This window comes from Macrotis lagotis, chromosome 1 (genome assembly GCF_037893015.1).
Source record: "Macrotis lagotis isolate mMagLag1 chromosome 1, bilby.v1.9.chrom.fasta, whole genome shotgun sequence".
Classification (NCBI taxonomy): Eukaryota; Metazoa; Chordata; class Mammalia; order Peramelemorphia; family Peramelidae; genus Macrotis; species Macrotis lagotis.
In genome coordinates, this window is record NC_133658.1 from 787998303 (window position 1) to 788013063 (window position 14761).

The 14761-nt window shown below is 40.8% G+C and overlaps 1 protein-coding gene across 4 annotated transcripts in view; it reads left to right on the top strand.

Moving 5' to 3' along the window:
• The window catches only part of DIXDC1 (DIX domain containing 1), a 74387-nt gene that overhangs the window by 9406 nt on the left and 50220 nt on the right, over positions 1–14761 (top strand). For 2 of the 4 annotated variants that reach the window (XM_074216667.1, XM_074216668.1), the window contains exon 5: positions 1761–1892. In XM_074216667.1, coding sequence (XP_074072768.1) covers positions 1761–1892 — 132 coding nt within the window. Of the gene's footprint in view, positions 1–91; positions 134–1760; positions 1893–8745; positions 8858–14761 lie in introns of those variants that run through there. The other 2 variants (XM_074216670.1, XM_074216669.1) reach the window with 2 other exon arrangements.

Here is a 14761-nt window from a genome sequence, read left to right on the forward strand (position 1 = left end):
GAGGGGTGGGGGCGGAGCCTCAGGGGCGGGGCGGTCCGCGCGTCGCCATGGCAGCGGGAACGCGCCGCGCCTCCCGGAGCCTCAGCCTGGGCCGGAGCGGATCTGCAGCAGGCCCTGGCCCCGCCGGGCTCAGGTAGGGCCGGACCCTGGGCCGGGAGAAATGCTAGGCCCAGAACCCCTCGTCGGTACATAGGGATGCTGCTTTACACAGTGTTGCTTTGTGAATCTTAAAGCACTCCGGAAGTGTGAGTGGTTGATATTATTATTTTTAGTAAATTAAAGTTAGGGGCAAGGCGTAACAAAGCGGTAGGGACCAGGTGGCGAGCCTGCAGCCTCGGGCTGGCACGGCAGCTTATCCCCAGTGCCCGGGTCAGGAAAAGACAAGGGAGAGCCGGCCTGGCCATCGATGAATGAACGAATGAATGAATGAATGAATGAAGAGCCGGCCTGGCCATCGATGAATGAACGAACGAACGAACGAACGAATGAATGAATGAATGAAGAGCCGGCCTGGCCATCCATGGATGAATGAATGAACGAATGACATTGAATGAATGAATGATGTTTAAGTGCCTACTCTGTGCAAAGCCTGGGCTGAGCCTGGTGATGCAAACAGAAGAGCAGGGCAGTTTCTACTTTCAAAGAGCTTAAGTTCTAATGGAAGAAAGGGAGGAAAAAGAGCCAGGACGGGGCATACCCATGGGAGGTGGGAGGGCCCTTCTCTAAAACTTTCTCCAGGCCCTAGATTTAGCAGAGCACAGCACTTAAACAAGAACTTTGGAGTCCTGACCAGTCTTCCTGGTATTACTTTTTTCCCCTCTTTCATTCCTATCTAGTCACTGGGAGTATAATATTGCCTTAAGCAGTGGGCAAGCTGTCAAAACAGGGCCCAGGCACAAAACAGATAGCTCTAGAGTTGTTTCCCCTGCCAGACTTCAGGGTTTGTAGGGGGGAAATACTTTTTTTTTTCTAAAATTTCATGTTTCATTGATGGTGATCAGTTGAATCAGATGATTCTCAATAGAAATATTGCTTCTGTGGATTAAAACTTGGAACTGAGAAGGAAGGGTAGAGAGAAATGAAGTTGATAATATTTATATAACTCAGACTTTCTGGAGGATTGTACAAAGCTGTATCTAGAAAGACTTGTACAAAGCTATAATTAGGAATTTTTGTACTTAGATTAAGAATTACAAATTACAGCTGGCATGAAAGGCTCCCTTATTTGGGGGAGGGGAACAGGGACCCCTACAGTGGAGAAATAGAGACTCTGAGACACTGACTTGAGGCAGCTACTAAGGAAAAGCTCACTCTAATGTGGCTAAGGACTTCAAGATACTGTTCTCATTGCATTGTGGTCCCCATGCCTGAATTACAGTTCTGCTTTCAAATATCTATCTTTTAGATGGATCATCACATGTAGTTTTTATAACCGAAGGATATATGGGAGAATATTTTTTTTTGGCAAAGAGCAGACAGGGAAACGCACCTTCTTTTATTATTATTATTATTATTATTATTATTATTATTATTATTATTATTACAGCCTTGATTTATAAGGTATTGACAATGCCAGGGATGTTCAAATCTAAATGGAGCAGGTCCGTTTTGATCACTTTAGGTTGAACTTCTTGCTGATTGCCTTTAAAAACTGGAAAAAACCTTCAGTTTAGGGAAAGGGAAGCTTCTTTGGGAAAGGTAGCTGCAGTTAATTTCAGCTTCCAACAGGTCTGAACTCTTCTCTTCCCATATCTTTACAGATCTCTCTCTCTCCCTCTTCCTTGTCTTTGATTCCTGAGGGTGGTTTTGGCCCAGCTGCCCCAGGGTCACAGAATATGGGGACCCCAGTGATCATGGGGTACTGTAACCCTCTGCAGGCGGGAGAGCCATTGGTAAGTTGCTGATAAGTGTGATGATATCATGAGATTCAGGGCTTCTGGACAGTTCTGTCTGAGACATTCTGTACTAGATTTTAGGTCCTTGAATGGAGTAAGCGCACAGTTCCCTTCTACTAATGTTCTACATTAATATTGGAATTCTTTCTCTTCTCCAACTCACTGGGTTGTTGACTGTGGTACCTCTATCTGCACTACTTAGAATCCATTAAGTCAGTGAGAGTGGGAAATTATATTTTTTTCATCATTCTCAAAACTTTTTTAAAAGTGAAAGAAAATACATGTATATTTTAGATTTAGTAATCAAAGTTCAGAGGGGTGTTGAACTGATGAGGTAAAAAGAGACCTGGAAGTAATCCAGTCATTAGTTTCAAGGATGACCCAGTCTCCAAAGAAAGAGCTTTACATTTATTTTATTTTAATTGCATTATCAACATTGTAGAATCATATCTCATATTCTCAGGCAAACTAGAGGTGGGAAGAGCTGAAGGTTAAATTGATACTTTAATTTGTTCAGATATCACACACAGATTATCCACAAGATGTCGCTGCCCTTATCTAATTTTTATTAAACTGACTGTTCTGAGCACATAGCTGGGAGCTCATTTTTTAAAAATCAGTATTAAGTATGTTTATATATCAGCTTTGGTACATTTTACAAAAAGCATTAGCATGTGGTAGATCCTTTATTGGCTTTCTACAACTCTTTCTTTTTATTTCCTACCTACCTGCTTATTATATCTCACTCACCACTCTGTACTTTGTCACCATATCCCATTTCCATATGTATTCTCATTTTACTACTCTTATCTCTTTTTGGGGTGTGTGTGTGTGTGTGTGTGTGTGTGTGTGTGTGTGTATTTTTGTATGTAGTCAATTCTCCATTATTGAATCATCCAAACTAGGAGACTATATTTAATTCAACAACACAAAGAGACAGACATATATATTGGCACATATATTTATATATTCATAGTACGCACATTGAATGTGACTATATCCACTATAAGTAGGTAGTTATATGAAAGGTATATTCAATTCACATAGAATCACACAGCTGACTATTACATGTTAAATTGTACAAGTGTGGCAGAAGTTCAGAGGAGAGTGAAAATGAAGGTTTAGGTCATGAGAGAAGACTGTAGAGAGCAGGGATGTTTGAATTTTTTCAATTTTTGCCCATTGTTATTTTTTAAATTCGATTTTATTTTCAAGTCCAAATTCTCTCTCTCTCTCTCTCTCCCTCTCACCTCTACCTCCCTACTAAGATACCAAGAAAAACAAAACCTCTGAAGGAATGCAGGTTTTGCATCAGCAGAGTGGAGAGAATACATTATTTTAGATGGCAGAACAACACGCTTGAAGGTATAGAGACAGGAATGAGCATGACCTATTTGGCATATTGATATCAATCTCTATTAGTCATACATAGACAGAGATGTATGTGGGGCCTTAGGATGCTTTGTTGCAAGAATATGGAAATATGACAACAATAGTGGCAAAACCATCCTTTCCATGTTTCTCTGATTCCTTCCCCAGGCTTAGCAGCTGGTAGAAATTATATGCAGGCTTCACTTGGGTTAAATCCCAGCTATTTCTGTACCATATGGCTTTGCCATCTCCAAATCATTGTGCAAAGTTGGTCATAGTCCTCCATATTTCTTCTTGTTTTGGGCAATTTGGAGGAATCCCTTATATCTGGTTATGATATCACAGGAGAAATTCAAGGGTACTTTTACTCTTAAGGGTTAGACATGTGACCAGAGTCAAAGCTCAACTTGCAAGACCTCAGAAAGACTACCTTTTAGGGTGAACTACAGTAGGCATCCTGAGTGCTCATAGGGATGACCTAATCTTGTACTCTAATAGTTCACCTTGGGCTGTAGAGAACCCTTTGAACAACCTGAATCTTATTCTGTCTGATTCTGCTGTTTATCTTTTTCTCAGACTTTGTGAATTTAGTGACAGGTTCTAGCTTGATGAATGTCCTGTTGTTTCAAGGACAGTGACCTCAATCACAAGTAAGTAATTGCAGTTGTGGCAGCAATGGCTTCCTCTGTTGCCTGATTGTTTTCTGCCTAATGTTGTATCATTGTGTTCCAGACTCAAGATCAAAGGGCCATCGCTGGGAAAAAACAATAATGGATCTATGTCTTGACTTTGTCTTTACTACAAATTTGGGTAGAAATTGCAAAGAAGCTGATTTTGACTTAATGTCACTATCCCAATTAGTACTTTTCCCACAATGGGGATTGAATTCCCCATTGAATTCCCCAACATAGTAGGCTGAATCCAGATGACTATTGGAGGGAGATGCTATTGAGGAAATTCCTGTTCTAGGTATAGTTTAGACTGGATGATTTTTAAAATTCCTTCTAACTCTAGATTTCTCAGATGTTTTGATATCTCCATAATGGTAGGAATTATTTAGTTGAGAGACTGAAGCTCCTCCTTAGTCATGAATGTTTTCTACCTATCAGTAACACTAGAATTATTAGAATCATAATATTTTGGAACTGGAAAGTATCTAAAGTTGAAAATTAGGTCAACCAATACTTAACCAGAATCCAAACCCCGCCCCCCCAAATGGTTATCCAAACTTTGCTTGAATTCTACAATTATATGAAACTCATTTTAATCTTGGATATCTTGGATTTATTTATTCTACTAGGTGAAAAAAAAATCTAGGTATAAGATATTATACAAGACTCTGGGAATACAAACACAAAGTGAAAACAAGTCCTTGATCTCATTTGACATCCCATTTCAGATTTTTTCAATTTTTTCCCATTGTTATTTTTTAAATTCGATTTTATTTTCAGGTCCAAATTCTCTCTCTCTCTCTCTCTCCCTCTCACCTCTACCTCTCTACTAAGATACCAAGAAAAACAAAACCTCTGTTGTAAATGTGTATTGTCACATTGCTATTAATTCTTCTTTTACATGGCAGTCTTTAACACCTATTCCCTAAATTTTCTTTTTTCCCTGCTAACCCCTCCCCCCCAGTTCCTCCAGTCAGTCCCTGTTAAGGAATGATGTTAGTCCATTTCTCTTGATTTGTTGCACTTCGTTCATGTTCTTCCTTCCTAAATATGGCACACAGAAAGGAATATAGTACTCCAAATGTGGTCTAACAGGACAGAATACCTGAATATCACCTCTTTAGCGGGCTCTGGTTATGCAAAGTGGGAAGTGTTGACAATATTGAGCTTGAAGTTCACTTAAACTTTCTGGTCTTTAATGACATGAAACTATTGTCTGGTCTTGCCATCCCATGCAACACTGGTGCAGTTGATTTTTTTAACCCAACTTGAGGAGTTTACATTACAGACCAAAATCTAGATCTGCCACACTTTGTGGTGGGAATATAGTTTTTAGAGTTGAAATAGATTTTAGAAACATTATTATTGTTCAGTTGTTTTAGTAGTGTCTGACCCTTTCTGATCCTGTTTGATGTTTTCTTGGCAAAGATACTGGAGTAGTTCCTTCTCCAGCTCATATTACAGATAAGGAACTTGAGGCAAACAGAATTAAGCGACTTGCCCAGGGTCATATAGCTAGTGTCTGAGGTTAGATTTAAACTTAGGTCTTTCTAACTCCAGGTCCAGCCCTCGATCATTAAGGCAGAAACTATTTAACAGTATAGTTCATACAAGATACCTGTCAATCTGACTATTTCTGGTTTTCGGTTTTCCAGAAATCTCTCTGTGATTAGATGTCTTCAGGAAAGATTCATTTACTTGGGTGCTGCTGTAGTTAATTCTCACTAAATCCTAGTGGTAAGAGCTCCATATAGCAATGAAGTACTGGCATTTTGACAAAAGATTTGACCTCTGGTCCTGGCTCTTCTATGGCACCATATGAGATAATGGGGTACAGTGGAGTATTCAGCCTGGACTCCAGAGACCTGGGTTTGGAGCCTAGTTCTGACAGCTCCTCTCATTAGAATGGAAAGGCCTTCTTTGAAGTCTGGGACTCTAATCTTTTGCTTGTCTATCTCCAGTGCCCCTTATCTCTTGCACAGTGTTTGAAACAATGAAATATTTAATAAAAGCTTGAATTGCTAATTAATTTAAGAAATTATAAAATGGGACAGGCATGCCCAGGTCCTTTGGATGCTCTTTGGAAGATAGCATAACAGCAGAGGGAAGTGAAACTGCAATCACACTTTAATAAGGCAGAGAAAATTTAGGGGAAAAGAGCAATGAAAGTATAGAGGCAAGAAGAAAAAGGAGCCCAGAGGCAGATGATGGGGGGGGGGGGGCAGAGGCACTCACACAGCCATGAATTAGAGCTGGGAGCACTGGGGAGCATAGACCCCACAGAGTAGGAGGAGTACTGGGGGGCAGGAGTTGGGGCTCTTAATTTATAGGGTTTATTTGGGTAGAAACAGACTAACTCTTATCTCTGTCACCTTAGGGTTAATTCATCAACATACCCAAATCCTCTCAAAGTTATCGTAAAATTTTAAAGTTAACATATCTATGTCATCTCAAAGTTATCAGTGACATTTGGTGTTTTTAGGCTTACTGAGGATACCTGGAGCTTATCTGAGATTTACATATCTTTGGACCAAAAGACTTTGACTGAAGTCCTCATTGGCTTCTCCAGATGTAGCACCTGGTCTCAGGATGGGGGTTTGGGTAAATAAATTATACAGTTTACAAATTATGCCCCTTCGGTTTGTGTCCAATATTATGACTTCATACTGGCTATTTATAAACTTATTTACTAAGGGTTGGGGATGGAGATTCACCAGACCTAGGTACGGTTTATCTAATTATAATTAGCTAGCTATTTAGGGATGATCCTTTGTAAAATTCTCACATCTATGAGACTCAGAGCAAATGACATAATATTATTCGTTCAGTTCCTGACATTTCCTTTCTTTGGGGGCAGAATGATCAATATACAGGAGCGATTAATCAAGCATTAAGTGTTTGCTATGTTCCAGGCAGGGCAGCCTGGAGCCAGGGAGAACCCTCTCCCTGAGTTCAAATCCAACTGTGAGACTCTGGGTAAGTCACTTCATCCTGCTTGCCTAAATTTCTCACTGTAAAATGAACTGTAGAAGAAATCACTCCCAGATCTTAGCCAAGAAAACCCCAAATGGGATCAGGAAGATTTGGACATGACTGAACAACATAATGAACAACAACACAACATTCCAGGCACTGTGACTAATGGGCTGGGGTTTTAAGGAAGGGAATGGAGAGGGAAGGGAATAAGCATTTATTATATACTACCTCTATAGTGCCATTTATAAAGTGCTGCGCAATATGCTAAGCACTTTTTATAGATATCCTCACAATAACCCTGAAAGGTAGGTGCTGTTATTATTCTCATTTTACAGTTGGGGAAACTGAGGCAGAAAGTGGTAAAGTGACTTGCCCAGCATCCTACAGCTAAAAAGTGTCAGTGGTCAACTTTGAACTAGTGTCTTCCTGACTTTGAACCCAGTAGTCTACCCAATGTGCTAAGTGTTGGGTGAAGCAATATTTCATTCTGTACTTGAGGAAATTTTTTAAAAATTCCATGGACCTTAAATGCTTTCCTTGAGTCCATACTCAACACTCCATTTTTCTACATTTAAAATATAAACTGGGCAGCTGGGTGGCACAGTGGATAGAGCACCAGCCCTGGGTTAGGAGGATCTGAGTTCAAATACAACCTCAGACATTTAATGGTTACGTAGCTGTGTGATTTTGGGCAAGTCACTTAACCCTATTGCCCTGCAAAAACAACAAAAAAAAATATAAACCCTCATTTTCAATGTTTGAATCATCCTGACTATGGCATATTGCTCCAGAGGAGGCAGTGTGATACAGTGGAGAGGGTGCTGGACAGTGCCCAAAGACCTCAGTGAAATGACATCTTTAGCCTTAGCTCCCACATATGTAAAATGAGGGAGTAGGACTTGATATTCTTTCAGGTTCCCTTTTTAAATCCCGTGGGTCTCTGAGTCCTAAGGCAGAGATCCCATCTAATTTTTTCAAAACTACCAAAGACATCAGGAACCATATCTATTGTCCTCGATTTCCATTCTCTTCTTTGTCATCTTTTCTTTCCTCCTAATATCATGTTGATCTATTTTTTTTTGCAAGGCAAATGGGGTTAAGTGGCTTGCCCAAGGCCAGACAGCTAGGTAATTATTAAGTGTCTGAGATCAGATTTGAACCCAGGTACTCCTGACTCCAAGGCCGGTGCTTTATCCACTAAGCCACCTAGCCGCCCCAATGTTGATCTATTTAAAAAAAAAAATCTTATTCTGTGTCTCTGTGCCTCTGTCTTTCTCTCTGTGTCTTAGCCTAACAAAGCTCCAATTCCATTTGTGGGGAAAAATTAAAACAAAAAAGGTTATCTTTAGTGTGCAAAAAAATTTAAAAAGATCTGTGGATTCACTTCTTTCCCCTGCCCTTATCCCTGATCTGAGGTTCTGGTGGCTTTGCTTTTGACATTTAGAGAGAGAGAGAAAAAAAAAAAACGCACGCGTGCGTGCTTGCGGTGTGTGTGTGTGTGTGTGTGTGTGTGTGTGTGTGTGTGTGTGTGTGTGTGTGTGTGTGTCCCAGTGTATCTACTGGCCGGGCTCTCCTCCTGCCCTGGCCCCTCCATCCTGAAGTTGTTTCTATAGGAACTGCTTGCCCGCTTCTCCACCAGAGGCCCCCCAAAGGAGCATGCCCAGTGAAAGGCTTCACTTTAGCTCCTGTCTCTGTAGTAAGAGGCATATCTGGGACTCCAGAGAGATCCCTAAGAACTGAGTGGATAGTCCTTTGTGTTCAAAGGAGGTGGAGGAGGTGGAGGAGGAGAAGGAAGAGGAGGAGGAGGAGGAGAAGGAGGAGGAGAAGGAGGCAGAGGAGGCCTGGTCTTGAGGATTAGGTCCTGGAAAAAGCAAGGCGGGAACAATGCTGGCCTGCCTCAGCAGGGGGAATTTCCTGGACATCCTGCAGGAGGGCTTCACTGAGGTAAATGCCCTCTTCCTACACCTCTGGCCTTTCCTTTTCTTACCTATCCTCTGGGCTCGCTGGCCCTCAGCCTCCATCCTCGGCCAAGCCAGCGCTGCAGCCTGCACTCCCAGGCAGGGACAGGCTGCTGAGAAGTGATCCAAGAGACAAATCCAAAGGATCTTCTGGCTTCTTTTCTCATCACTTGTCAGGATTCAGAAGGGCAACGTTTTAAGAAGTTACCTCTCCAAAGTGGAAGCTTTTCACTTTGTCAGGGGGTTTTCCCTAAACTCACTTGGGGGTACCTCCGAATTTTTGCAAGGAATCTGTAAATCTCAGGGTCAGTCAAGCTGGGCAGAGGACGCTGAGGTGACTTGGGGGATGGGGAGGGGGAGGCAGACTCAGGGGCGGCATGTTAAGATATTAGTGTTTCATCTAGAGTAGAAAGATTGAAAAAGAGCAGCTGAGAATTTTAAGAGGTTCCTGTGCTTGCTTTGGATTTAGTGATTTCTTCACAGGCTGGAAAATATGGTTTCCAAAGGCGAGCTCTAAGGAAGTTGTAAGCCTGGGGGCTGGCACTATGCAAACTTTAAAGCATTTATTTGTTAGTTATTAGTGTTTCATTCTCATCTTTGTGTGAAAATAAATTTAAAAATATAAGAATGTTTCTACAGAAGATGAGCCTAATATTTCAATATTGTTGTTCAATTATAAAAAAAAGTCATTTTAATCCTTCAATGTCTTCAGTTCATTAAATATAAAACAATAATATAGTAGAATAGGCACCTAGCCTCACAGTTTTTCCATCAAAAAAAGAGAAAAATAAGATGATGAGTATATAATGATGATAATGATGATGATGATATATCTACTAGAGAGAAACAGGGTCCCTTTCAGACCATGATTAGAATTTCCAGAACCAGCCACCAGTAGGATGGAGAACATGACAGACTTTAAGGGACGCTTTCTATCCCAAAGAGGAATTGGAGTTTGTTTTCTTTTGGTATTCTCAGTAGTTCCCTTTCTTCCTTCCAGAACCAGGAAGTTCTGACTTATCATTTTCCTCTTTTCCATTAAGGGATGCATCAACACTTCTGAGTGTGATCTCTCTCATCTGCCTTATTCAGTGGGGCCCCCACAGGGAGACCCAGGATTCCCTTGTCACAGCTGCATTACAGGCCTCCTTCCTTAATTCCTGTTTCCAATTATGAATCTCTGCAGCCTGACCTTCCTCGAAACCTTCCCCAGCCTAGGCCCCTTCCTGTCCTCCTTGTCTTGTTTGGGACAGAAAGACTCCCCTAACTTACAGAACCTCCTGGGTTTCTGATATTGTTAATGAGTGAAGATTGGGGCTTGGTCCAGAGCCCCTCCACTCCAAACCTAACATCTTAGATTCGTTGCATTAGCCCTGCTGAAAGAATTCTTATTGATGAGTTACAGCATGGGTTTTTAAACACAGAAGAGATAGAAAGCTACCAGTTTTAAATACCTTCAGTGTAACTCGGCACTTTTCTCATTTTCAGTTCTGACCCCTCCCCCCAACCTCTCCCCCCTTGAACCTACAGCCTAAGACTCAGTGTTCTGAAGTGCCTACTGATTTTAATGTACAATAACTCTCTCTCAGTCAATGCCCCTAGCTAGCTCTGCCATATTGTTCATTCAGAAGAAACAAATGAGCGTGGAGTCAGTCTTAACGCAAGCCTTATGCTTACCTTGTTGTTAACCTATTGAACCCACACAAGGAACCACTGTATGTTCAAGAGTATGATCAAATGAGTTAATGTATGTAAAATCCTTTGTGAATTTTAAAGAACTATAGAAATTTTAGCAATTATTTTTATTGTCATATCATTCTTCTAGAAGGTCCCTGAAAGCCTTCTGGGAATAATTCTAGCAGCAGACAGGGTGACAGAAATGATGTATGCTTCATCTTGTTCTCCTATGGCTCTGATTTCTTCTCTGTATTTTAATAGCTTTCCATTCCATATAGCTTTGGAGATTAGGGATATTTGTTATGGTGAATCTATAAAAAATGTTGTTCTTAAATTTTTTGGACCATTTCTTTGTATCTGAACAACAGTAGACATGAGTTATTACTTTAATTATCTAAATCTCATTTTTTTTAATTACTACCATTTTATTCCCAGACCTTCCAATAAGAAGGCCAGGGCATCATATAGATTTAACCACATTTCTAGAGCCCTTATGTTGCTTTCAAAAGCCTCTCTCTCCCAGGTTAACACATAGGCAAAAAGAAGGGCAAAGGAATCCATTTTTTGGTAGATGATGGAGTCCTTATAGATGTGATAGAGACACAGCTATGTATTTTCATACCTCCTATAGTGGTCTTATTTCTGCCTTGATCTAAACCAGCCTCCCTACTTTGTCAGATCCTAAGCACATTTAGTGACAAGTTCACAACATCTATTTGCTACTACACGACCGTGTCACAATCCTCTCTTTAACTCATTCATTGACTAGAGTGAAACTGCTGAAATCTTACTCATTCTTTACCAGACAGTCCTACTGAAAGGGCATAATTAAGGTTCTAGTGTCAAGAACACACTTCAGTTTCTCTGAGACACTAAAGTTTAAAAGATTATTAAAAACTGCTTGTCTTCTCAATGGGTGAAGAAGGAAGGGGTTGAAGAGAGGGTGAGGATTTGGAGCTTCAAAATTAAGAACAAGAAGAAGAATGTGTAATAAATAAATAAACAAACAAGCAAACAAATAAATAAATAATGTGAAAGGTTATCACAAGTCTTTGAACACTCAAATCGAGGAACTACTGTGTAACTATGGCAATATTCGCCAGACACATTAGGAAAAAAACAGATGTAAATTAATCCTATCTAAGTTTGTTTAAGGTCAGTTCCACTTAGAACAGCAAAGGCTTTTGATTTTTGAGTTAATTAACAACTTTCCTCTGGTTCTTTTGGCTTTGAAAATGAAGCCCCAGACGCTTGGCCTTTTCTAACATATACTCAGGATGTGTCCTTTGGACCAGTTACCCTGGTTTATGCTTTTCTCCATTTAATACATACTTGGTCAACTCCTGGTGGTGATCCAAGAACATCTAAAGCTGTCCTTTACCACCTAGTAGCTTTAGATTTGGACTGTGACAGGGGAAATTGTCCCTTGAAGCAGTGCTATAGAGTCCTAATTATATAGGTGGAATGGAAAACTGCTGCTGCTATTTCCAACAGAAACCTGCCTTGAGAGGCAAGGTTCTCCTCCACCCAGCTGCTGTCCTGGCAGTCACCAGGGCCACTCCCTATTACAAAGTGAGATTCTGCCACATTTCCTTCATTAGAGAACAGAATTATGGCGCCAGTTCCAATAGACTGATGACCTACAGATTTGGATTATCCCTGCCAGTCCTGCCTTCCATTTTTTTTTCTATACCAATACAGATAATTTGCTTTGTAGACTATTCACAGCTTTTGGTAGGGGGTTGCCAAACCCTACAGATCTAGGTGATTTGACCATTCTCTTAACTACTGTACTCCTGACCAGGCCAGATTTTCCCCTATTTGACTTCTGCCGTAACTCTTTTTTTTTTTGCCTTTTCTGTCATATAATTATGTGTTTGTCTCTATGAATATAGTCTTTGTTTCATTTGTTAACATGGCTTTCCACAAGTGATATTCTCAAGAGTAAGCTTTTTTTTTGGCATATGTGTTGCAAGACAGACATAGGACTGCATTTTAGGTTTTTTTTTTTTAATAGACAGCACCCTCTCCCAACCCTCTACCCACCTTCTAGTGTGGCATATATGATATACCCATCCCTAAGTCAATAAGTATCTCTTGAACACTTGCTAAAGAAAATAAATACCTCAAAGTACAAAATTGGGGGGATGGTGTGTGGGAAAGATATGGTGGTTTAGAGATCTTGCTTAGGGTTAAGAGTACTCCTGAATGGCAGGGAGTCTGCTCATTGATTTATAAAAATGCTAATGTAAAGTGGATCTCAATTGGCTGCACTCCCTCCTTCTTACATATGGGCTGGCAGAATTTCTTTAGCAGGTTTCTCCCCAAGGAGGAAAGCAATATGCATCTCTGACTGAGTCCCAGCTGCCTCTGGGCCCCTTAAAAGCATGGTGAGAAGTTGAGTCTGGGCTCAGCCCATAAAGGGGAAGTAGAATGAGTGTGAGTGACGGCCTGCTGGCTGCAGCTGTCACAGGAGGCGTCTTTCCTAAAGTGCTTTATGTGTATTCCCAGGTAGAGAGGCTCTAACACTGGCCCACCAGAGAGACCTGATACTCAGACAAAGAATGTGTGTCCTCTTAATGCTCTGTGGCAGAAATGGAAAGGTCTGATTAGCCTTTGGTGTAGCACACACCCCTTTCCCCAGCTTTCTTGCTTCTGGCCACACCGACATGCCCTCTCCCCACCCAGGCCTACTGGCTCCCTTCCCGCAGGGGGCTGGTGCCAGGAAAACAGATGCTCCCTGGCAGGAAACTACTTAACAGCTTTATTTCATTCTCTGTAAGTGATGGGGCATCCAGGTCCGCACAGCAGTGACAGGCAGCTCTTGTTTTCCAAGCACCTCTTCACTGGGCTTAGACACAGGGGTAAGGCTTCAGGGATTGTAGCCGGCAGTCCTGGCTGCTGGGCCCCCGACCATCCAGAGGTGGTTTGCAAGGGAGAGTGGGGAAGAGACCCTGGACCAGTTAGAATAACAGAGTAAAAGCGGGAGTGGGGGCTCTAAATAGAGCATAATGATTCAAACTGATGCAGAGCTGGAAATCTCTCTCTTGGAATCTTGCCAACATTTCCATCTTTCTTATTGTGAGACATGAGAGTAACAGGATATAATTCAAACTAGTGCAAAAGGCTCCCTTATGTCCTTGTTAAGTGGCCAATCAACAATCATTTATTGAGCACGTTTACACACTAGGCATGATGCTAGGTGCTAAGCGTTCAAAGACAATAATGCCACTATTTCTGTTCCCAAGAAGCTTACGCTTGATCAGAGGAGATAATATGTACATATTCAAGACATATTCAGAATGAATACAAAATATACACATGGTAGTTGAGGGAGAAAGGGAACCAAAGGGTAGTTTGGGAGGTTCAGGAAAATATCTTGTACAACAGGAGTAGGGAACCTATTTTCTCTCAAGGGCTATTTGGATATTTATAACATTATTCAGCTGCTATATTTGTTCAAACATTTAATTAATTCACCCCTAAAAAGCTCCTGGATTTATTGAATTTCAAGTTGCTATGGCAGTGCCTGACAGTGGGTCTTATACCTGAGGATCCCTGCCCCCGCTATAGAAGACAGTGTTTGAACTGAGTCCCGAGGGAAGTAAAGGATTCTATGAGGCAGAAGTCAGGAGGAATGTATCCCAGGTCATTTGGTTATTATATTTCAATTTTTAAATTCCAGGATAGCTATAATTAAGCATGGATATATACATAAACATATATATATATGTATACAGTTATATACATATTCACATACACATATACACCCAACATTTATATATAAAATGTATATATATACACACACACCCTCATATATACTTTTGATTTATAGATCCATATACATATAAATATTCATAGATATAAATTTGGTTTGTGTATATCTCTCATTTTTATAACATTTCCTGAAAACAACTTTCCTCATTCCTCTACTTCTATTTGCTACCTTGCCCTCCTATCCCTTAATCAATCACCCTTCAAAGAAACCTTCCATTGTGCACTCTTCTATACCTCTCCCCATTGATCTACACACCCTTCTATACCCTCCATTAGTCTACATACCCTTCTTTATACTCTTATCCTATTCCTTTACCTTCTCTTCTATTTTGCCTTTCCCCTCCTCTTATTCTGAATTTAGAAGGCACACACACACACACACACACACACACACACACACACACACTTTATTTTTGTATGTTGTTCCCCCTTTAAC